The 25067-nt window shown below is 53.2% G+C and overlaps 1 protein-coding gene across 1 annotated transcript in view; it reads left to right on the forward strand.

Annotated features, from left to right (window-relative positions):
- The first annotated feature begins 2467 nt into the window (after positions 1–2467).
- LOC119097952 (cilia- and flagella-associated protein 43) overlaps positions 2468–25067 on the forward strand; it is a 34360-nt gene continuing 11760 nt past the window's right edge. The window contains exons 1-12 of the mRNA XM_037220892.1: positions 2468–2561; positions 4173–4239; positions 4800–4868; positions 5218–5468; positions 6838–7006; positions 10955–11135; positions 13516–13638; positions 14210–14326; positions 17819–17992; positions 19095–19250; positions 22430–22649; positions 24347–24525. Of these exons, the coding sequence (XP_037076787.1) occupies positions 4190–4239; positions 4800–4868; positions 5218–5468; positions 6838–7006; positions 10955–11135; positions 13516–13638; positions 14210–14326; positions 17819–17992; positions 19095–19250; positions 22430–22649; positions 24347–24525 (1689 nt within the window). The 5' untranslated portion in view covers positions 2468–2561; positions 4173–4189. The remainder of the gene's footprint in view (positions 2562–4172; positions 4240–4799; positions 4869–5217; positions 5469–6837; positions 7007–10954; positions 11136–13515; positions 13639–14209; positions 14327–17818; positions 17993–19094; positions 19251–22429; positions 22650–24346; positions 24526–25067) is intronic.

Below are 25067 nucleotides of genomic sequence, written 5' to 3' on the forward strand. Positions count from 1 at the left end.
TGCTGCGCTAAACGGTGGCTTTTAAGAATCAATGGGCCAGGGCCTTAATGAACGTCTTATTGCAGTGAATGATAATAAATTATCAAATGAAAATGAAATGGAATGGCCGAAATCACAGCATATGGGCAAAATTTAATTGCAACATATGTTTTGAGGATTTCGGGAAGAGGGAGTGGGGTCAACGACGCCAAGGTCAACCAATTTTCAAGGTGGGTGGGCCAGCAATTTAAATGTCCTCACCCAACTTTTTCAGCATCGATCTGTGCTTACCTAACTTCTGTAATACCCAAACCATGCTTGCCGATTTACGATGTCCACAACCATTTTCTTAAATACACTAGACGTCATTGCTTCACGTTGTAAATGACAGCATCATTTGCTACCACGTACCGCAGGCGTATGTAAATGTTTTTGAGTAAAATCCAAAACACTCTAGGACACAAAGCTACGTTGTCTGTTTTTGGCCTCGAGTTTCCTGGCCGTCCGCCTACGGTACCTTCAGGATAGCTTCGTGAAGTTTCCGATGGATACGTCAGCGGCATTTAGTGTACCCCGGCCTTTCGGGAGTAAGGTTATGCGTATCCTACAATACTAGTGTTTCATGCAACCTTTGTCAAATTAGCACTGTTACGCCACCTGGCTGAACACGTTAGGCGTTACATGACCTACGCACGAGAACGCAGGCGATTATTAGTCACCAATACCACGGTTTTTTTCCTGACGGATGCATTCAAAAATATTTCACAATTTAGGAAGGATACGTCAGAGGCACTTGCAATCCAACGTTTCAGACAAAAGTTAGGTGTTTCATAAAGCGCCAACGTTCCAGTCTCATAATTACTTAGATTGTGTTCGGGCTGCTGTACCTAATGTAACGCCACTTTTATCATTTGTTCATCACATCATCATGTTTTCTGTAATTTGCACTGACGTCATTCATACCAGTCAGGTGCTTCCTTTAGGCCTGCAGACCCGCATTATGCGGATTAAAACGATGCAAAATTCGTAGCTCTAGCCCGTAACAGCTAACGACAGCCCTCAGTACAATTTGCCGTCGTCCGTTGACGCAGACTAGGACTTCACTCTCGGGCTACAGTAAAAGGAAGAAGTGTAGTGCTGTAATAAAGCGACGGCGTAATTTAGACTTCGAAATGAAATTAAGCCCATTATATCTATCTGCTGTAGGGCACTACCCAGTGCTATTCTTACACGTCACGGGTGCTGAGGTTTCACCAGAGCATCTTTCGCAATCTGCCATAAAGGTGGGACACTGCCTCGAATGGATGCAGGACATGTTGCGCGTTTGCATTTAGTGGCCTCTATCAGTACGGACTGACAGCATATTGCCAGCTCTGTAGTGAGTCCCAGCTGGTTGGAAATCCAACATCCATCTATACGTATTATGTTCAGAAACATCACGAGCCACTGAGAAGGAAATATACTCAGCTGGCAATGCGCCGCTCAGGTACAAACAGCGCCAACGTGGGAGCGCTGCGAGGCGCCCGCCGGTGAGCGCTGGCATTACTTAATTTTGAAGTGAAAGATGATGTATCCCGCCGCTTTCTGATGATCGCTGGTGCTGTGTGGTCTCAACCAATGGTTTTATATCTTAATTTTGTGCAGTTTTTTACATTGTCCATAAGCGCCAAAATGTTGATCAGGATAATGGAAACACAAGGCTACAAAGATGAAAAATGAAAATTATTAGTCTAAGCGATCACAGTGGTACTCACATTGAAGAACACGGCGTCGGGACCGGCGCCTATCTAAACATATATTTGGGTATTTTTTTGTAACCCCGAGATATTGTCTCAAACATACACAGCTGATATTTTCTGGAAATCTTGACCTTTGACCTGCCATAATGGTGCAAAATTTCGACGTGTCAGCGTAAAACTATTACCAATCGCGGTCTTGTTGAAGCCAAGCAACTGGTGTCTCCCGCTAAAGAACGTCCTTTTTCACTTGGAGACGGTACGGTGGGGTTTGTCGCATCGCCTAAATCACTCTGTTATGAAAAAGCTACGAATTCGGGCGTGGGTCAACGCATGCCCTGTTTGCGAACAAAATTCATGACGCATTTTTGAAGACAATGACATGAGACGACGTTTTCCTTGAGAATACACTAGGACTTACTGGTACGTTCCGAACACAAATCCACGCACCCTAGCTCGCCAGCCGCCTACCTACAACACGGCATGCATTGAGCGGGGCGCGCAAAGTGAAGGCACGCAACGCGGTTATTTAAACAACAGCTACCACAGTCCTGTAAATCGTAAACAAAGCAAACAACCCTTTTTCGTGACGAACAGCGCAAACAGGGAAGCCGAGTATGTAAACACAGACCACGTGACACGACCTGCATATCACGCATGCGTGAACAGGCGATTGGAGCGTACCAGCTGACGTTGCCTAGCAACCAGCTAGACGCTCGTCGGCTTTTAAGGCAGTGCGAGGGCGTATGGAATCGTATTAGCGGTCGGAGCACCTCCGCCGTTGGTTCGCGTGAATAATGGAACTGCGCTGCAATTGAGGAGGATCCTCCACCGTCCTCAAATTCGGTGAGTAGGATCGGGATAATGGTTGCCTTCCTGTGCGATGAACCCACCTGCCACGCAAACCCCCAGGGGATTCGTCCCAGTACGATAAAAACAATTCCGCGTCAGCTGATGATTGGTCTTTCACTACGAAGATATTCAAGCCATAGCCGCGGAACAAAGCAAGACTGCTAAACCAAAACTGCCGTTTGGCACGAAGATATCTTGCTCTTTTTCATGCCTGCACAAGGAAATAACGACAAGGCTGCTGTCTTTGCGTCCACAAAACAACAAAAATGCTGCTCATTTCTATACTAGTGTGTTATGTTGGCCCAGGTCTTTAAATGAGCTGTCATCGCGACGATAGCCTTACATCTTCCTTCAGGTAACCTATTTATGTATATTTGCGTGACATTTGACACGGGGTTCAAGAAACTTATCAGCTTATCAAGAAAGCCTATCAGCGTTCATGAAGCTCACCCGCAGTTTGATTTTAGAGACGGTGCCTGACGTGCATCTCCAAAGGTTTCGTGAGTGTACTTAAGGTTTCCCACAATGACAGTACGGCTGTAGCCAATGGCCTTGTGTGTATTTTGAATGTGTTGCAGAAGATGCTCCCTAAATCGGTCAAATTCTTTCAAATGGCTAGAGTACGAATTTGCCTTCCGAATGTTTGGTTGCCCATAACTCTCCCGGGTTACCTTAGCTTGTCCAGTTTTCCTTAGTCTATACCATTGTACAGCTGATTGCCCCTCTTTCGATTGCACAAGTGCCAGCAATTTAACATAGGTATTACCGACTAATTAGTTTGAGATATTCATGACCTGGTAGATATGTAGGGCGTTGTCATAAATCAGCAATTGGTTGAAAAGGAAATAGGGCCCTTAAAGTGTGAAGTCTTGATTAAACGCTGGTGCTCGAGCGCGCGTTCAAAGCATGTTTTCCGTTATTGGTTTCCGTCTTGTTTTCCGTCATTGCCGTCAACAGTCAAAACACAATCGACTTCGCGTTTTTTTTTTTTTTTGTTCTACGCCTTAAAGGGACGTCATCACAGGCATGTAGCAACTGTTTAATGTATGTCTTACTCGATTACCCGTGGTAACATCATCATTAGCAGGTCTGTGATCATCGTGGTGTTATGAGGAGTAGGGAAAACGCTCCCAGGTTTTTTGTTATTTTTATATTGCTCCCAGAGGCGTTATCTGAACCACGCATGACTAGCGTTATTTGAATGAATTATTCGGTCAGACAGTGACGTCCACGTCCGCTGCTTGTCGGTTCTTAATGCAGACCTTATTGACCGCGTGCACCACATTCACCGACATTTTTTTGCTTTCGCAAATAATCGTTGGCAGGGAGGTAATATCAGCGAAACGATCGGCGGGCACAATTCAGACACCTTTACACTCATTCGAAACTTTCGTTCAAAAACTTCCAACATGTTTAGTTACGCGTGTACCAGTATATTGAACCAACTGATGAGGGGGGGGGGAGTTCGCATTCGCAAGGGGAAGGGCGCGTTCGCGAAGTGATTCCCGCGGAGACCACTTCGCGAATGCGCCCCTGGTGATCGCCCGCCTGTTCTGACCACCCCTGTACACTCCTGACGCGCTGTTTCTCGTGTGCTATCCGCAGGAGACTCGGATTGAGTCATGGCGGCCTTAATGTCCGACCCGTTCGGTCACGGAGCACCTGGAGGGAAGTAAGCCGTGCTTTTCAATAACGCCTCAATTGTGCAGTCATGTTTGCGGGTTGCATGCGTACGTAGAACGCTGCATGAACGATGTATACAGCTCAGCCTAATCGCTTCTCAGAGCTTATCCTCCACGAACAGCCTGGTTTCTGCTTCTATGCTGTCAACCCAATGCGCGGGAGTTTGCGTTCATTGCAATGGCCACTCAGGACTACGCTCAGCGTTACAAGCTTGGCATTAAAGACGTTATGAGCGCCGCCCGTGTGCAGTGAAATGCCACGCGAATGTTTTGTTTGTTTTGTTAAGGAACGGGATGCATGCCGCCACGTCCCTTTTTTGGACCGCCAGCGATTACACTGGTTGCATCAGCGCCCAGAGGCCAAGGCGCTACCGGGATTCGAAGCCGGGCTCGCCCACGTAAGAGTTCGGTGCGCTAACTAGTCGGTCATTACGCCCCCCCCCCCCCCCCCTCTCGCGAATTTTGTGACGCATCGTGCCTGCAGGCCCAAATATAATGCTGCCTATTCCCAAGAAGTCGTAACATTTGTTAATTCCGTTGCCGTTTACAGGGTCTCCGCGCTCTTCTCCAAGGACACCAAGTCTATGGAAGCGCTTCATGGTAACATGATCGGAATCCAGTGAGCACTTGCTGGAACTGTGCGTGCTGGGTGGCGAGGCCGCGGCACTGCTGCTGCCTGTGTAGTTCGTGACGCGTCGCCGGTGCACATCTATTCGGTTTGCACTCAGCTTCAACACACTTTCAGATTTATATGAAACACTGGTATGGAGCCTACTACATACGATGCAAGTGAAAGGCTATGTTTGTTGCGTCAACTTAAGAGTTTGAATTGGCTCCAGAACCTTTCAAAATGTTTCGCACTGCCATTACAGCGCTGTCACACATAGCATCCATGCTACGCCATACATATATAGTCGCTCGTTTTCGGTGCCAGGCTCCTACTGACTGGGCGAGGCCAATGTGTGCAGGTGGATGGGCGGCCCACTCTCGTCGGCCGCGCAGTACATGGACGAGGCGACTGTGGCCGTGTTGTGCGGCTCGCACGTCCGCTTCACGTGCGCCGGCTTCTCACACTCGGAGGTGTTCTCACCGCCGGCTCGAGGCGTGTCGACGCTAGCCACCAACGGCGAGGACCTGTTCGCCGTGTCGGAAGTGTGCTTGCGTCCGGCCATCATCGTGTTCGAGTACCCGGAACTCTCCCAGTACAGCAGGCTTGAAGGTGAGCTGTACTAGAGGATGTGCCACTGCCCGGAGCTCTCCCAGTACAGCAAGCTCGAAGGTGAGCTGTACCAGAACGTGTTCGAGTACCCGGAGCTCTCGCAGTACAATAGGCTCTAAGGTGAACTGTACCGTAACGTGTACCAGTACCCGGAGCTCTCCCAGTACAGAAGTCTCGAAGGTGAGCTGTACCAGAAGGTGTACTAGTACCCGGAGCTCACACAGTACAATAGGCTCTAAGGTGAAGTTAACCAAAACGTGTAGCGGTACCCGGAGCTCTCCCAGTACAGCAAGCTCGAAGTTGAGCTGTACCAGAAGGTGTACCACGACCTGGAGTTCTCACAGTACGGCAGACGCGGAGGCGAACTGTACCAGAAGGTATACCACCACCTAGAGCTCCCACAGAGCAACAGGCTCAAAGGTGAGCTTTACCGAGGGCGTACCAGTTCCAGAAGCTCTCACACTGCAACGGGCTCCAAGGTGAGCTGTACCGAAGGTATACCAGTACCAGGAGCTCTTGCAGTGCAACAGGCTCCAAGGTGAGCTGTACTAGAAGGAAGCCACCACATAGAGCTCTTACAGTGCAACAGGGTCGAAGGTGAGCTATGCCAAAGGTGTACCAGTACCAGGAGCTCTCACAGTACAGCAGGCTCGGAGGTGAGCTGCACCAGGTGTACCAGTACCCGGGATACAGCAGGCTCGAAGATGAGCTGATACGAAGCCGTCTGGTGTGCACGATTTAGCTCTACTGCTAGTGGGGTTACATCAACGAATACCTATATTTAACATGATAGTCACGTGCATTCAATGGGTTATGTGGTGTCCACGTGAATGCATGGTAGTACAGTTAAAACGCGTGCGAAGAAAGTATGTCCCATTATTTACACCCAATGCGAAGCAAGGATTGCGCTGAAAAACATGCAAAGTATCACCCGGACGCTGGCATAATGAACAGGGCAGAGCAAGCCAGCGGTCTTCACTTTTATTATGGCGGTTTAGCACCGGGTTAGCTCTGTTTGCGGCAAATGAGGTATCAGATGTCGTTTTACCTGATGGCTTCCGGAACACTTATGTTTGTCCTGCACGTCCCAGTTCAGTACGATATGCATAGATGTATTTAACCCCGCTGGTACTACCATACATGGCGTATAGCTTGCTTTGTAGCTTACTTTGACGACCCCGGTAACCCATCAGTTTCCTTTAGTTGGTCTCTTTCCTTGCTGACAGGGGGCCATACACTCAGGTCTGAGCCGGTGTCCACCAAGTTGCCCTTCGTGTTGCTTGTGGGATAATGCCGTTACATGTTGCGCTGGTAGCAGTGCTGTGGCTCTCTGCTCATGTGCGTGTGTACCACCTTGTCCCATGCTCAGACGGTGCCGAGTTGGAGTACCTGTGCGTCGCCTTCTCACCCTCTTCCGAGCGGCTGGCGGCCTTCTCCGGTGTGCCCGACCACACCATCTTCCTGTGGGACGTCAGCTCACAAGTTATGATCGCCAAACTGCCGATGGGGTTCGCCCACTCACCACAGCTTTCATTCTGGTAAGGGTCGCTCAAGGGACGATGAGAACAGGCGTTGCGCTTAAAATGAGTGCTCCGCGTTTGTATGAGACTTCGAACTGAACTGGCCATCCCGAAGGTCATGCGGCGCGGCTCACAGCTTCCCCAGACCCAAATTCCTCCAATTGCGGAGCAACATGCACTCTTCAGGGCTTCCAAGGTGACCTGAGTACCATGACGGGATAATGACACCGCTCAAGTCCTGACACTCAGCTGGACATGCGGCGTACGAAGTAAACAGATGCCTGTCGCGTAACGACGACTCAAGAATAATGGGATAGATGCGTAATGTAATAGTTTGCTTAAATGTGTTGCGCCTCGCAGCTCATGTTACGTTCTGCGCTACATATATCAGAAGTTACACATTCTTCCTAGTCATTGCGAAAGTAACACATGTAATCGAATATCTCAAGAATATGGCTATCCGAGCATGTGAATATAAACAGACATAAAACATCATGGATAGATATTCAAGAACATCATGAGAAACGGCCAAAACATGGACGCATGGCGATAATTGGCTCAGCAATCACCTCCAGGCCATGTTGCCATCTCTCGGGAAAATGAAGAGCTACAAGTGAGTGTTGTCATGCAAATGCTCCATGACGCAATCAAGCAATGGCGTGCTGAGGAGCATATTTAGCAAAAAGAGGGATTTTGTTGTCTAGAGCAATGTTTTCGACTTAAATGTATACCAGTAGTAGCAAGTGAGCTAATGCCATCGTATCTGATCCTTATCACAATATCTTCAAACTTGGAACAGTTCGCTTAAAGGGAGTGCTCGACATTTGTATTGAGTTCTGAACTGAGATAGCAGTGTGGAGAATAACAAAGTGTAGTTCATAGCCCTGCCCTTCTGAAGGGCAGGGCTATGAGGGCTGTTAGGTTTCTGACCCAGACACCCGCGGATTTGTGCAGACTATGTCGTGTTGACTATTTCAAGGTCGCCCAGGCGTGCATGACACTATAGAAACGTCACTCAAATACTGCCACCCCATTGGTTTTGCGGCGTTCAATGACAAGACAAAGAACCGTCAAGTTATACGGCTCTGGCGTACGTTATCACAATTTCTGGGACTGGCGGACTTCAGTTGGCTCTCAAACATTTTTATGCATTAAGTGCATGTTTCAAACACGGATCGCAGTGTGTTTGCTAGGCTGTATAGGAATTTGGACTGCGGCGCGAGGTGTTACGGAAGTACGATTTGTAATCGGCAAACTTAAGAAAAGCAACATTACCGAACATGTGAACGCGAATTAAACATGATAAAATAGCGGACTAATTTGCAAGAAAGCCACGAGAAAGGGCTAACACACGCCTACACAGTGAAATTTGAGTTCTGGATATGCCGCACTCACTACCAGGACACCTCGAGAAGTTGAAATACTTCAAGTGAGTGAGCCCATCCGCGGGGGTGATAATTTCACACGGCCAGTGTGGCAGCCCTCCGGCGTCATACAAATGTTTCATGATGCAATCAAACGATGAGATATTGAAAAGCATGTTTAATAACTAGTGGAATTGTGTTTACTGAGCAGCCTTGCACTTGGAAGAATACTCTTGGTTACCAGGTAACTTATTTCACCATACGTGATATTTGCCTCAATATCTATAACTGTTGGAGGCTCCTTTAGATGACGCCACTGCACTAAATCATGGTGTCTCTTGTCTCACAACGACTGTCACACGCGTTCTGGAATCGTTTCCTGGCTGGAATATGCTATTGTAGTGCACTCATGAGACGATACTTGCACATCGGCATCGTGTGGATTTTGCTGTATTAATAACGTAGACTAACGATACAAATGGCTTCGGGTCGTCGCTTCCGAAACAGCCCGTTCCGGGTCTCAAGATCCAGGAGTTGTTCGCTGGCCGCCGATAACGGCCTGCACAGCACACTCAGCTTAGGCCGTGAGGTTGGCCGCGCTCCGTGTGGGCAGTATCTTTTGAGACGTTCTGTGTCTGCAGCGGCACCGTGCGGCACTAGTGCGGCTGATTGGTAGCCTCTCGCTATATTGATCACGCGGGCGGGCCGGCGGACCAGTGTCGCCCAGATGGCGCGCTGCTGGCCGACCGACGGACGTCCGGTGCAGGCAGCCGGCCGACCGGCGGACATCCGGTGCACGCTGCCGGCCGACCAGCGTACATCCGATGTACTCTGCCGGCCGACCGACGGGCGTCCGGTGCACGCTGCCGGGCGACCGACGGACATCCGGTGCACGCTGCCGGCCGTCCGGCCGCCCGATGCTGATGTCGGACATTGCCGGCCCCAAGAGCGGCGGCCGGCAGGGGCGCTCGTATTGTGTGACTGATGAGAGCAAAGGTCGAGCGGTCAGCAGATTCCTTTGGCTCCAGCTTAAAACGAAACAATGGTTCAGTTGGAAGTTTGAGCGGTAAGGCATCAGTGCACGGTGACGATTTGTGCATTCGTCGGTGTGATGCAAATCTGTTAGCATAACATGCACGACCGTTGGCTGTGGGATATTGTTGGCTGTCATACAACCGTTGGCTGTCTGAACGAATGCTTGTAAAATATGATTGTTGGTTTAAGAAAATGTTATAGGGCACAATCTCAAATCACGTTGAATCTCTGTTCATGCGGCGTGCCGTCAGCTGGCAATGGTATTAACGAGCGCGTAAACAATGGTCCTCCTTTACTTTTGTATTTCATGCATGCTTTCATGATAGCTTGCATTGGTGGCGTTGAGTTCATATCATTTGCTAAATCGCTGGTTGCCTTTGCGCGGAATCTGTCATCCGAGTTGGATCGATCCAGATTATCGGATATTCTTTTTTGACCAGCCCTTCACGACACGGGGCCGAGTTGACCCCCTGATCAGTTGGCAACAAAGCCTTATGTGTCGGTCGGGCCGAAGGTTCGCCCGCCCTCAGAGACGTTACATGCGCTGCTGGGTGACAGGCTCAGCGCCTAGTTTCCAGGAAACAACTGAGACGGTTTGACTTTTTTCGATGCTGTGCGCTGCGGTCACTCTACACGGACTGCATGAAACAACCACGCTCTGCAAAAGCAACTGTTGTTTGTACAACGGTATGTTTTATCTGCAGCAGGTGTTGTGGCCAGACGCGCGCTGTCTCCTATGCGGTATTGCATTGTATTGAAGGACGGCCTTGCTTCTCACTGTATCAATGCACGGAACGCTGAATCCTGCAAGGTTCTAGCTTCGGAGCCTGCCCTCTGCGTAGTCCTCCTAGCTTCGAAGCCTGCCCCCTGCGTGGTCCTCCTAGCTTCGGAACTTGCCCTCTGCGGGACCCTCCTTACTTTGGAACCTGCCTCCGCGTGGTCCTCCTAGCTTTGGAGCCTGCCCTGTGCGCGACCCTCCTAGCTTCGAAGGCTGACCTCTGCGTGGCCCTCCTAACCTCGGAGCCTGTCCCCTGCGTGGTACTAGCTCTGAGGCTTGCCCTCTGCGTGGCCCTCGTGACTTCGGGACCTGCCTTCTTTGTGACCCTCCTGACTTTAGAGCTCGCCCTCTGCGTGACCCTGCTGACTGGAGCCTGCCCTCCGAGTGGCCCCCCTGACTGGATCCTGTCCTCTGCATGGTCCTGCTGACTGGAGCCTGCCCTCCGCGTGGCCCCCTGACTGAATCCTGCCCTCTGCGTGGCCCTCCTCGCGTTGGGACCACATTTGAATGCTCCAGGACCTCGTCACAACCATAACATTCACCGACGATCATATGTTAAGAAACAGACAGCTGCCGTGCAACTCAAGGACAGTCTTTATGTGTGCTCATTTCGTATTCCTGCCACGAAGATGCTGATATGTGGGGACCAGGACACAGCGGCAGGGGATCTGATGGCGTGCGTCGATGCCTGGAGCATGGCCAATGCTTCCCGGCTCTGCGGCTGGGCCTGTCAGCCGGCGTGTGACTCTGCCAGCGGGTCAGGGTGACGCGGCGCTGGCCGGCTGACAGTGACCTGGACACGCCCCACCTGGCGCTCACCTCGGAGGCGGGCGTGACCATCATCCAGATGGAGCACTTCGGCGCCGAGTGGCGACTGACGCCGCGCACCGCCCACCTGGACCGCGTCAGGTCACACTGCTGGTCCGTCGACGGCGACCTGTTCTGCTCACGGCGCGAGACGGTGCACCAGGTCAGTGGCGGCACACGGGCGTGGTCAGCCACGCGGCAGGTGTGGTGCCGTCCGCCGCGCGCCGGACGGCTACGGCGGTACGGGACGGACGAGTACGGCGGCACGAGACGGACGGACGGATACGGCGGTACGGGACGGACGGATGCGGTGTTGCGGGACAGACGCATACGGCGGCACGAGACGGACGGACGGATACGGCGGCACGAGACGAACGGATGGGTGCGACGTCACGGCACGGACAGATACGGTGTTGCGGGATGGGCGGATACTGCAGTACGGAACGGACGGAAGCGGTGTTGCGGGATAGATGGACACGGTGGGGTTAGATTATGACTACTTTTTCATTTTTCGCCGGTAATGTCGTCTGTTTGTTCCTTCCGCTTCTTTGGTTTTGGGACCGTTGGGATGCTGTGCTTGTAGCGAAATAAATGAGGCCATGGGTGTAACTTTGCTGTAAATTGAGGGTGCGGCTGCATTTCCGGCGTTTCCAAAAAAAAACAACAACAAAAAAAACAATAACGCCGGTTCTATGACGTTCCCAAACAAGAATGAACCCCAAAGTGCGATTTGCACTCCCAACACTTATCAGATTCTTTTACCTCAGAATGAGGTGTTCGGTGATCAATTTTCACGCTACTTTTGCATCTACTGAAATTTCTGGCTTGTGATGCCATGTGTTATGTTGAGACACTCTGCTCCATTTTGTTAGGTGATATGAGCCAACTTTGGGAACGTTGCCTCCGAACATCTTGACTAGTTCATACCTTGCTGCAATTTCGGATGTTTCCAATGCAAGAAACTTTGTCAGTACTCAAACGCGTTACTTTCGGTGCAACAGCTGACACGGTGCTCAGCCGGGCCAATAAGCCGGGCGATAAATCATCACTCCCAGATGCCGAGGGCCGCCGCCGCCTGCTAAATAGCGAAGGATGTTATAACGTAGCCATGCGACTTTGCTCAAGAAGACGTCCGCCGCTTTTCGCTGAGTGCCGGGTATAAATCACCTCAGTCGCGACTTGCAGCAGACGTTTCTGATGACGACCATTTGTTATATGAGAAACAAGGTCAAACGCGCGGCGGATATGCTTGAGTAGACGTCTGCCGCTTTTCGCTGAGTCTCGGGTATAAATCACGTCCTCCGCGTCGGTGGCGTCAGTCATGCCGTGCTGTCCGCCTGTGGTTAGGCGGGTAACGCCACCATGGCGGTGGTGAGTTCCATGCCCGCCGGGAGCTCTTTCTATGGCATGCGTGCGTGATTTTCAAAATCATCGTTAACGTCAGCATGCGGATTGTAGCATGTGAGCTGATGCTAGAAAGCGTAGCAGCCTGTGCAATGGTGACGGTTTGTGTGCGGAAGTGGCTACAGGCCCATTTCTGTTTCTTCTGGACGGTATGCTGCAGGAGTTAATCATTCCGGCGTGAAATCTTTGTATTTACTCCTCAGCATTTCTTATAGTAGACGCTAAGACGAGCAATTTAACCATTATAAGGCGTGGTGCTCCAAAGTATGTTGTATGCCACAGACGCTTATCGCGCGCGGTTTTGGACCTCTGGCCAGTGCGTATGATTGATTTCCATCGGACAGAGCATTGCGCCGGGCTCGGTGGTTTACGGATCTAGCTGGGCCAATCCTTGACCCGGTATATTACCAGCAATCGGCTGCAACGTCAGGATTATGGGCTGGAGGCAGCTGATTTGGTGCTCATAAACCATGATTATGGCGCGGATATCAAAAGCTTTGTAGAATGTTTAGACCCGCAGCCAATTGTAGAGCTTGTTCTGTTGATATACGATTTAAGAGTGTCACGTTCGTCTTCTGCCAACTGACCGATGGCCAATCTGTTTTAATTGGTGGCATTCGATCGCAACTAATTTGAGGGCAGTGCTCTACTTTGTCATTTATCATCAATCTTGCCAGTATATTTACGTGTCTCAGTCCCTTTCTTCACGATGTAGTGGTGTAGGCATCAGTAAATGACAACCTTGTGCCGAATTTTGTCTGATGTGACGGGATGATAACACTCACAGCATATAAAGTAAGCAGTTATAGCATCAAACACCGGGTTCAGCAACCGTAGAGAAATCAATGTTTTGTAGAAAGAAAAAACAATGCGAGAAAACGATGGGCCACGTTCTTAGGGTTCCACATGTGAGCTGTGTTATAATTGCAAGCTCAGCACACTCTGGCACGATTGCTGCGCTTTGGCAGAGGCAAAGCTTCAATTCATTTGCGTCCGCGTCCACAAGCCTCGCTTTCTCGTCTGAAGCCGTGGCGCTCTACCGGTGCCGTTATCGAGAGCCCTTAGAACAGCGTCCATGCCACCAGCATCCGGTTTGGACAATGCGTCAGCTCTCGTCTGGACCTCTGGCCGACTTACAGGTGAATATTGACACCATGGAGGCCTCGGAGCTCACTGTGAATGAATGGATCGCCGGGACCATCGTCAGCATCGTATTGAACGACAGCGGCATCTTCGCCGCTATGGACGACGGACGGATACTGGTCGGTGGCGAGGAAACTAACGAGCTACATGCGGATGCGTGCGCAATGTGTTTTTGGTGCCGGCTGAAACTGAAAAACTTGTGGTGCGAGTTGTCTGTATAAAAACTAGTTGCAATAGACTCACGACGTGCAGAAAACATGACCAAGACGTCTGCTAATTTGTGGTCAAATCCGAGTGTCTTTCTGCACTATAGGCAGTCATGGCAGTCATGTGTTTCGCTGGTGGATAGCATTGGTCACTGTTGTGGCAGCATGTTTCCATCGCATCTGGTCATTTGCTGTGACAAAAGCGAACTTTCCGAGTGAGCTGCATGTTATCGCGCCTGAGTGGGATGGCAGTGTCCCGGAGCGGTCCAGTTCTAGCCCCAATTTGCGAGAGCGCTGTGCGGCGGGAGCGGCGATTACGGCTGGGATGAGGCGCCCCCAGCTGCTGCCAACTGCTGGAGCCGGACGGCGACGGCTGGACGGTGCAGTTGGGGATGACGCGGCCCCGGCTGCTGCCAGCTGCTGGAGCCGGACGGCGACGGCTGGACGGTGCGGGTGGGGGTGACGTGTCCTCGACTGCTGCCAGCTGCTGGAGCCGGACGGCGACAACTGGACGGTGCGGGTGGTGGCCGAACTGGAGCTCTCCGTGCTGACGATGCGGCCGTCCCCCAGCTACAACTTCCTGGCGATCACGTGCAAAACGGTAAGAGCCACCGTGCTGCACGGGGACCGAGGCAGCGCTGTCGACGGGCCCCGAGAGCGTGGTGTACTGGTGCGCCCTTAGTCAGGGCTGTCAGCAGCGTCGTACGTGTTGTAAAGCTCCTGTCATTTCATTCATGCTGATAATCTGGCATTTGAAGCGGCCAACTGAGCGGCCGGTTGGACGCTCGTGCCGCCTGCGATGCTCACTGTTTTAACCACCGTTAGCATTCCGTCCTGTGATGCTCGTTGGTAACACGTGAAGTAAGGGTTCAGGAAGTCGACTGTCATATGTTGTGAGACGTATTATGCTCCAAAGCTGGTTGCTCTAAGATGGGTGCGGTCAGCTGTCAAAGCGTTGAATGGTTTCAGCGCTTGATCGCTTTTGATGCAAGTCATGACGCTCCAAGAATACACGCCTTCGCCTGGCTTGGTTTCGCCCAGCTTCTCGCGACAGAAAGCGACACACGATCCTTGAAGGAAAGCCTCGAGTGCTCCTGCTCCAGGTCAAAGTGCATCATGAATTGAAGTTTGCTCTGATCACTATGACTTCATCTCCTCTTGAAGCCCATGCACAAGGAGATCGCTGATCCAGAAGACGAACCGAAACACTTAGAGGCCGCCGCCTCTGTCACCAGCGGCGAAGTGAAGGAACTGTCGTCGAAGCTACTAATGATGACACGGGCCTACTCCGAGTCCGTGTCCTGTTTTGTCGGCTGTGGTGTCCAAGCTGGCTCCGACGGCTCGACCCGAGTCCTCCCAGTCTCTTAGCCGATGCGAGACAGCATCGACCATCGCTGCACCAATGCTGGTGGCGAACTTCGGAACGCCTTCAACCCCTGGTGACACCTACCGGACACGTGGCAATGACTCGGGTTCGACCCGCCGACTCCTTACCACCGTTGTGCAGCAGCTTGCCGTCCCGGTGGACGGCAAATTGTTGACCGACGCTGGGGGAGGGGAGGGGAGGAGGAGAAGAGGTGGGAGGAGCGGAGAAATAATGTCCGATCTACTCCGCAATGGTTTTCTTCTGCCATCTGTGCGACCGCGTGGTCGGGCTGCCCTGAATAGGCAGATTAGAGCAGCTTTGACCGGAAGCTGAGGCTGTCGCCAATAGGAGGTGGATCACGACGTGTTTACTGACATTTTTCTGAACGAAGGTTGCTGCCACTCCAGGAGAGACGATGTTTTTGGTTTTTCTGTCTGTCCGCGCCGCTTCGTTAGTTGGTTTTTTGGTTGTTCAGGTGACACAAATGCAATGGCTATTTCGCTTCGAAGGAGAGGCATGACGAGGGTTATGGGTCGTCCTTATGTAAGTTGTGTACTGTTGGTAGACGATTATTCTAGTTGGGCAGCTACCTCCTGCCCGGCTTGCTCTGCTGTCCGATAGCGAGCCTTGTCGGCATCCTCCAGCTGTCGTCTTTGGAAAGCCCGCCCCTCCTGTAGCTGTCGTCTTTGGAAAGCCCGCCTATCCTGTAGCTGTCGTCTCTGGAAAGTCCGCCCCTCCTGTAGCTGCCGTCTTTGGAAAGCCCGCCCCTCCTGTAGCTGTCGTCTTTGGAAAGCCCGCCCCTCCTGTAGCTGTCGTCTTTGGAAAGCCCGCCCCTCCTGTAGCTGTCGTCTTTGGAAAGCCCGCCCCTCCTGTAGCTGTTGTCTTTGGAAAGCCCGCCCCTCCTCCAGCTGTTGTCTTTGGAAAGCCCGCCCCTCCTGTAGTTGTTGTCTTTGGAAAGCCCGCCCCTCGTGCAGCTGTTGTCTTTGGATAGCTGGCCTTTCCTGCAGCTGTTGTCTGGGTAGCCCGCGCCTCGTTTCCGGCAACGACTTATGATGAAGCCAAACAGGCTGGCTCACATTGCACTGGGAGGAAGTCTTTGATGCCTTGGGTTTTGATGACCCTCACGGCGTCGGTATGACCACTGTCAAGGAGTTACTGCAGAGCGCTCCTAACCCGTTATCCTTCTCTATTTGCGGGTAAACCTCCTGTATGCCTGTGATAACAGCTCGTTAGTAGGTAAGCTTCCATCGAGCTTCGGTATCACGCTCCGCTCCGAAGCAGCGGGAATGCGGACCTTGCTGCACAATCTGCACCCCATCACCCGGTGAATGATGTATGTTTCGGGCTGCTTTTGGGCACGGTTTTGCACGGTGAAGCTGGACGTGCCACTACGTCGCTTCAGCCAGATCTTCATCAACTAAATGACAGTTAACCAAATCTGGGCTTTCTGTCTCTTGACGCCCACCATAGTGTCACAGACTTTCGCTACAGCAGGTGCTTTTCGCAATGAACCAAGTCTCCGCGGTCGGTCCTCAAATATTCGTCCGTCTAAGAATGCGCGAGAGGTTAGCAGACCGGCACTTCCATGGCGCGCGCGGTACGCAGCGGCCAGGCAAGAAGCGCGTGGTGACGATGCTCCCATCCCCCTCACCCCTACCTTCTTGCGCGTTCTGTGTGTCGTTAGGCTTGATCAGGCACTCATCTGCTGAGGCGATATAGTGTCGCCTGTCTCTCAACCTGACAGGAAGGGCGAGAAATCGAACCCCGCGTCTGCGCCTGCCAGACGTGTAGTGTTTGCTATTGTCTTCAACTGGGATAGGCTGTGGTGGGTGGCAGCGATCTCGCTAACGATCAGATGACGTCAGAGGGCAGGTGGACCGTGCCGGCCGCTGCCGCGGACAGCATGCTTTCTCAGCTGGGGACAATAGTGAACGCTTAAGTGTTCGAACCCACCCCACCACGGATAGGTGAACCAGAAAACGTGCCGTGTCTAAATGAAACTACCCTTTACACGGTGTGGCCAAAATAGAAGCATGCCACGCTTTACTAAGCAGTGACAAGCGCATTTCTCGAGAACCGAGAATAGTGGCATTCGAAAAGCCATCTTTAAAAAAACACCTGAAAAATCAGATGCCTCTTCAATCAATTTTCAATGCCATTTACACTGGTTTTATGATAAATGGCTGGATATACTGTACAGTTGATATACAATTGATACACAGTTGCGCTGCGCTGACAACCTAACTGAAAATACGCACAAATCGATTTGTGTAGCATAAAAAACCAGTAGTACGTTCGAGGCTTCATAAAATCCCCTGAGCGCGACCCTTTTTCATGTGCAGCAACATGGTTGCTCCACCTCCTTTATCATATGTACACATATGCACATGAATTCCAAGTACGCATGCTCAAAGCATCTGAGTGGTGCTGATGACGTACTGACACGGTTCAAAGTACGGTGAGACACCAAATGGCACTGCACTGTTGCTTGAGACTGCAAGGCCCGAAAGCTCCCGAGCGCAGTTACAGAACGGCGGGACGGTGCAGTATGTAACCTGACCATCATAGCGATAGTGTCAGTCAGTGGGCCGACAGTCGTGAGCCTAGGCTAAGTGATACGGACTCCATGACAATACAGTTGTGATTAGCGCTCGGCCCATCTATGATGGCTGCGGCTCGCCTGGGCTGACGCCGATGCTGACAGGGGGTCCGCGCATTCGTGCGCAGGGCGAGGTGCGGCTGCTGTACACGCCGTCACACGACTTCAAGCCGCTGGAAGGGTACGAGGGGGCGGGCTCTCCCGCCGTCGACGTCTGCCTCGTGGCGCCCCAGTTCGACTACGTAGCCTCCATCCACGAGCCACACGGACTGCACGTGTGGAGAGCGCCCCGCGGCCACCACGTGAGTAGCGCCGCTGCCGTGCCAGGACGCGGGACGCAGCGCTGTAGATGTAGCGTCCATGTAGCGCCACGCGGCACAGTGCTGTAAACGTAGCTTCAATGCAGCGCCGCACGACGCAGCGCTATGGATGTAGCGTCAATGTAGCGCCCCGCCACGCAGTGCATTCATGCTGTTCATATTTTGACTGAACAGCTAACCTTACGACTTTGATTTGGTGACAGCAATACAACGTTGAAAGCAGCGCAGGGGTGTGGTGACGGTCGGGGGGCTGGGCAGGTCGTCTGGTAAGGGTGGGGATTGGCCCGTCGTGGCCCATGTCGTCGGCGTCCGTCCGCTCCGCCTACCTGGTTTGATCAGTTGGCTGCCGCCTCAGCTGCCATTGTCACAGCTCCGTGCCGGGGTGCACGCGGTCGAGTGGCGCGTGCTGCGGCAGCTGTCTGCGCTGCGAGCAGCCCCGCTCCTCCGGCCGGAGCCGGCGCCGCCGCCGCCGCCGCCGCCGCCTTCAGCCGGCTGACACCCGATCGTCCGTCGGCGCTTATCTCGGCGTTCGTCGGCTTTGTTCGGCGCGCTGATGCCGCACGCAGAGGCCGACTAAAACTCCGCGGGCGATCGTCGCCGCCGCCGACTGAGCCACGACTCAGGCCGGGACTGTGCGATGCGATACTGCGTGGGGAGGCGGCGGGGCGGAGCACAGCACGAACGCGCCGAGCGACGCTCCCCGGTGAATAATGAGCATCACCGCCGTCCCGACAGCGGCGGACGGAGCGGCCGCCGAACCGCACTCGGAATGCGACCCGCACCCATTACTGCCCTGGGCCTCGGACGAGGAGTGAATGGTCTGCCTCAGTGAGCCCCGAGAGCAAGGAAGAAATATTGTACCATGTTATCGAGACGCGACGTCCTGGATCAGGTCCCGAGGGGGAGCTCGCCGCGGTTCGGCCGCGGAACACGGGACGTGCCGTGGAGTAGAAAGCTTGTCATTACGTTAAGCTTTAATAGCGTTATTCCCAGTCCAGCGCTGACCGCCTGACCTGCATCGCTGACCACCGTGCGCGAGTGCCACGTCGGCGGCGCCCACTGACGGCCGGCTCTCTGCTGACAGGAGTCCTCAGTGGAGCTGGTGGGCCGGCTTACCTGCGTGGCCAGCTGCATAGACGTACCGTGCGTGCTGGTGGGCAACGAGGACAGCTGCCTGGTGGCCGTGGACCTGGTGCTGCCGCTGAACCCGCGCATCGTCTGGACGGCCCGCGTCTGTGAGGTGCGCGGCCACGGCCGGCCCCCTCGACGGTGCAGCCGGGGCACACACGGCTCTGGTGCCAAGCATGCATCATGCAACACAACGCTGCAGTTGGGGTTATACGCTTTAGCATCTTCCCGTACGTTGTGAAGAAACGTTTGGCACCAGCCACATGACGTCGCCAGGTGAACATCGAATCCAAATGCGCTTTGGGTCTCCCCGACACTCGTTGAGTCGCCGTTTTCGTACCTGCAACACAGTGGGGTCGGACACTTTTTTGCACTGACAGGCCTTAAGTGACACGTCTGGGGCGGGGGTGATTTGCCTCTGGCTAAAGGCCAGGCTAACAGCTACGTTGGCCTGTCTGTCGGCACCGGAACGTCAGAGCTGGTCGCGGTCGTGCCTTTGGTCGCGCCTCCGAGCGCATGTCGCAGACAGACCTGGTAGCGCGGCGCGATAAGGCCGCTGGTGGTCACAAGCGACCTCGCTCGCCGACATGGCCGCTCTTCAATTGACACAGTCCCCAATGCCTTCCTAACGACCCTGTTTAGAGCTTACTAAAAGCTGCCTCGTTTTCGACCGCTGACGTGTGGCCCATCGTTGCTGACAAATGCGGCTGTGTTTCCCCGCCATCGTCAGGAATCCATCAGCTCGTCACGGATGGGTGTCACGAGCGACGCTGTTCTTATAAGCGGGGCAGATGAGACGCCAGGGTTTTCCCCAGCGTCGCATCGATTCCACAGCCAAACGGGCGTCAGACGCCGACATGGCCCCAGCCGCACCGCAGACAGGCACCACGCACGCGCCTGCGCTCCTGACCGACGCGTCGTCGAGCTGAGCTGGCGCGCCGACGGGCCGTCTGCGGCTGGCGGCTCGTTACCGGGGCCGGGCGCACGAGCGATGACAGGCGGCCGCGGTCCTCCGTCTCGGGCCTGCCCGCCCCGTGGCCGGCCGGCGATCGATCTCGGGCCGTGTCGGTGCCGGCCGGCCACAAGTGGACACTTGATCTGCGCGCGGCTGCGCCGGTGGGGCCCGCACGGCCACTGGCGCGCTCTCTCGCTGGATGGGTGTGGGTCGCCCTTCGCTGGCTCGCTGGCTCGCCCCTTGAAGTGGTTCGCCGTCACCCGGTCTGAAGGGTGAACTGATCTGCTCGTGGAGATCCTCGTCATGACCGTTGGAGATGGACAGCGAGGGTCAGGATCGCTCGTGCGTTGCGATTAAGGACATCTTGAATAGAGGAAAGAACTGCGTGATGATCAGTGCCAAAAACGCTGGACGAAGGACGTTGGTTTGCATGGAAAACCTGTATTTTAGATCGGACACCGTGCGCTACCACGACGAAGGTCGTTGGAGCGTAGTCCAACTTTGGAGGTGTTATCGGGAATGTTTGCTCGTAGTTACGACAGAGTCAGTCTGCTTAAACGGATCTCCCCGATCACCTCTGCTGTGACGACACTCTCGGCCCATCGCGGCTCACGGCTACTGCTGCGACGCGCTCGGCCCATCGTAGCTCACAGCTGCTGCTGTGACGCGCTCGGCCCATCGCAGCTCACGGCTACTGTTGCGACACACTCGGTCCATCGCAGCTCACGACTACTGCTGTGACGCGCTCTGTCCATCGCAGCTCACGGCGGCCCTGTCACCTATCTCGCAGCTCTCGGGTCGCCTTGTCACCTACTGTGCGATGTAGCTGGCTTCGTCAGTAAAAACGCAATGTGCTGCTGCCTGCTGAGCGGTGCAGCACGTTCACGTTCAGTCAGGGCAGGGCCGGGACTGACCCGTTTTGAGACGGTACACTGCAAAAGCCGCCCTCTAGTTGTGCCTTTCTTCACATGTCCTTCCATGGTGTGGTGCTTACTGATCAGCTATGGTATCGTCAAATGTTGGATGCCTTTTGCTGTGACTATTGAATTATGTTCAGCGGTTAACACGCGCCCGGGTGGCCAGCTGAATGCCGCTTGCTCGGGTGGGGGTCAATTTGACCCCCCCCCCCCGAAATCTCAGAAACTAAGAGAGCTCGATGCATCAAATTCACAGGGCGTGTTGCCCTGTACATGAGCTCACTGTTGTCAACTTTTGAGGTTCTTAGGCCGTGATATTCCGGTCAAGTAAGGTCAAACAAGGTCAAATCCAGAATTGGTGTCCGAAGTGCTTTCAGACCTTCTCGTGCAACCACCCTGAACCTAGACACCTGTACAGCACAAAATGTCGCTGCTGCTCATTTAAGCACATTGACCTTGCGTAACCTTTCGAAGGTCATAGTGATAAAAAGCAGACGAGACTGCCTTGATTTTTGCATTTGAATAAGCGCCAATGATAACGCCATGCAGTACGTTCCTAAAAACAAGATGTTGACTTGGCTGATTTTAGGTCAGTATCCTATTCTGACCTTTAACCCTTCGATGGGGGATGTATAGTGTGTTTCCCATTATGAATAAGTTCAAAATGTGGACCAGAATTTATCGCATACAGCAACCCCTAGAGTAATAAAAAAGTCCGGTTTTGACCTTGGTCTGACCTTCATACCCGAGGAGTGACTCAGTCATTGGGATGCCTTTCACACCACTGACCCTAGGTCAGTTGAGCTTGTCAGTTCAATTATTGTGTTGCCTAGGAAACTATAACAAAGATGTGTGGTTTCGTCTAACACTTGCACGCCGAACACTAGCTCCGTTGTTGCATCAGATTGAACGATTCTCTGAAAAAATAGTGGTATTCCCTGAATCCATGGCCTGACTTTGACCTGCCATAGGTCAGCAACCTTACAAGGTACATCTAATTGTTTTATGCCAAGCGCTTTGCTTTTCAATTGTCTTCAACCATGCAAAATTTGGAGCGGCTACGCCGCACCGTTGTGAAATCGCCGCACAGAAACCTTGGGGGGGTCATATTGACCCTGACTCAAGCGCGTGTTAACATTGTTAAGTATCCTCATAAGCTTGATGAGCTTCAAAACTCATTACTTTAAAATCGTTTGTCAAGCACAAAACATGTGACATTTTTGACGTCGCACAAAGTTTCATACGACTTATCATCTAGTTCTTCTGAGCCCGCCGTTCGGTTTCTGGTGGCCGCAGTCGCCAGACGGCTGCGGCAGCGCGACAGCGGTGTCGGCGCGCGCTAGCTGTGTGACGGTGTCCCGGTGCAGCCGTGTCGACAGTAGCCAGTGCCGTGACGTCGGTGCGCGGCCGTTCGGACAGGCGGCCGTGACCAGCATCACCGTGAGCCCGAGCGGCCGCGTGGCCGTGGTGCTCACCGCAGACGGCGGCGCCTACCTGCTGTCGGCGCAGCCGTCGGCCGGGTTCAGCGTGCGCGCCCAGCTTCAGACGGACGGCACGCCCACCGCCGTCGACACCTTCCAGCGGATGAGCGAAAATGGACCCGAGGACATGCTAGCCCTGCTGGTCACCTCAGCCGCAGGTCAGTCGCACGCGGCAGCTGCCCCCGCAGCGACCCGAGACGGGCGCCGAGGACGGGGCGCTGGTGCTGGAAGACGCCTGAGTTCTTGCCTTGGTGTTGTACCTCGGGAGCGGAGGGATCGCGCGATCGTCGCTGTGTCTATTCATTATTGTGGGGAGACTAGGGAGGTTCCTGGACAAACGGTCCGAACGGAAAAGTCAAGAGTCAACAGAAAGGAGTCTGAGCACATAAAGCCCAAGGGACTGAAGTCGAACCTGAAAAAGTCGATGGACAAGAATCAAAACCTGAAAGTGGAAGCAAGAAAAGAGGATCGGAGAAAGTCGAACGGAAAAAGTCGGCGGGGATAAACATTGGAAATCACCTAAGATGTCAAAAAGCGGCCAAGGATGAAACTCGAATCGGAAGGAAATCCTAAAGGGATCAAAGCGGTCAGGGACAAAAGCCAAGTTGGTAAAATAATTTAAATGCGCAGCAATTTGAAATAGTAAACTTTGATTTCGGTAGAATCCAATAAGCAAGTAGTCCAGAGAATCAAAGATTGGAGAGTTTAAAGAATTCCAGGGAGATGAGAGTGTTAAGGATACCAGGGATGAGCGATACCGTGAATACCATGAATTAGCGTTTTGCCCCTTGTACTCGGATGCCTTCATGGATTCGGTAGGTTTGGCTACCTCGCATCCCTGGAACCTGTAATTTGTGCTCGCCCTCGCTCAGCTGGCGAACGCTCCTGGCAGGAAGCCAGCCTTCGAAACTTCACCACCGAACCATGAACGATGCTCCCTAAGGCCGTCAGGTGGCCGAAGTTCCACGGGTACCCAGCTATCCTCCGCCTATGCCCATGACATTCACTCCAGCCATTTCCCGGGACGTTTGGGAGCAACACGGGCGCCCACGGCATGAGACGGCGCATGGTGGCGGCGCCCGTCGTAGACCCCGTTAGTCCTGGTGCCTGACAGACACGCGTCTGGTTCCCAATGTTGATTTTGGGTTTCTGCCTCCCGTCCAGAAAACGAGATTTTGGATCATTGGTTCAGGCAGAGTCTTTCATATACCCCAACCTCCGGTTCCCGGATCCTACCGGCTGTTTTGCAGTCGCCACACCCTGGTTCCTGGTCTCCACTGGCTCTTTCGCAACTAAAAATGTGGTTTCGTGGTTCCCACTACTTCTGTTACACTACCTACTGATATATAGTTATTGGTGATGTTTTGTTTTTTTACGGACGTTCCCCGGTTAAGATATTTTCCAGCAGTTTTGGTGGTTTGGATTAGAGCCCCTTCCACCAGAAATGATCATTGCATGGCTAAACCAATAAATTGAACCCTGTCTACTTATATCCTTCTCAGCTTGCTCCTGTTTTAATTTTTCCGGTCGACTTTTTACCCTGTTGACCTTCTGCACACCCGACTTTTTCCCGTTTCGACGTTTGTCCTTGTTGGCTTTCATCCATGTTGACTTTTCTTCCTTCGGCTTTTTCGATCCGAGTTTTATACATGTCGACTTTCATTTATATCGTCTCCTCGTCGTTCGACTTTTTCCATTGGAACTTTTCCGTTCACCTATTTCACTCGGGCTGTTTGCCCGGACACCGACTAGGAACGGCCGAGCTATCAGGCCATCCACAGACGCTGATTTCCATCTGCGCAGCTGTGACACCGGAGATGACGGGATGACCAGGTATCCGATGCTGTGTTGCCAGAGCTGCTCAGTTTCGTGCGCTTGGTGATCGTGCGCGACCTGGAGGTGGTCGGCTCGGTCACCTACGGCCTGAACACGGTGTGCGCCGGCCTCGCGATGCACAGCGCCGCCTCTGTCGTCTACACCATGGCCGTCCAAGACCGCTCGCTCTGCTGCTTCACTCTCCGGGAGCCGGACCAGGTGGGCGCGCACGTGCGACCGCGCTGTTCGACAGGAGCGTCAGCCGTGGGTGCACTGCTCTTTAGTTCGACAGGAGCGTCAACCGTGGGTGCACTGCACTTTAGTTCGACAGGAGCGTCAACCGTGGGTGCACTGCTCTTTAGTTCGACAGGAGTGTCAGCCGTGGGTGCACTGCTTTTTAGTTCGACAGGAGCGTCAGCCGTGGGTGCACGGCTCTTTAGTTCGACAGAAGCGTCAACCGTGGGTGCACTGCTCTTTAGTTCGACAGGAGTGTCAGCCGTGGGTGCACTGCTTTTTAGGTCGACAGGAGCGTCAGTCGTGGGTGCACTGCTTTTAGTTCGACAGGAGCGTCAGCCGTGGGTGCACTGCTTTTTAGGTCGACAGGAGCGTCAGTCGTGGGTGCACTGATTTTTGGTTCGACAGGAGCGTCAGCCGTGGGTGCACTGCTTTTAGTTCGGTACTGTCGTGGCGGGCTGGACGTCTCGAAGGAGGTAATTTTTTTCCCGCTTTGAATTACGCAGGTGGCTCGTGGACTTACTCTA

The sequence above is a fragment of the Pollicipes pollicipes genome, unplaced genomic scaffold (genome assembly GCF_011947565.3).
Source record: "Pollicipes pollicipes isolate AB1234 unplaced genomic scaffold, Ppol_2.1 Scaffold_4740;HRSCAF=5597_pilon_pilon_pilon, whole genome shotgun sequence".
NCBI classification, from domain to species: domain Eukaryota; kingdom Metazoa; phylum Arthropoda; class Thecostraca; order Pollicipedomorpha; family Pollicipedidae; genus Pollicipes; species Pollicipes pollicipes.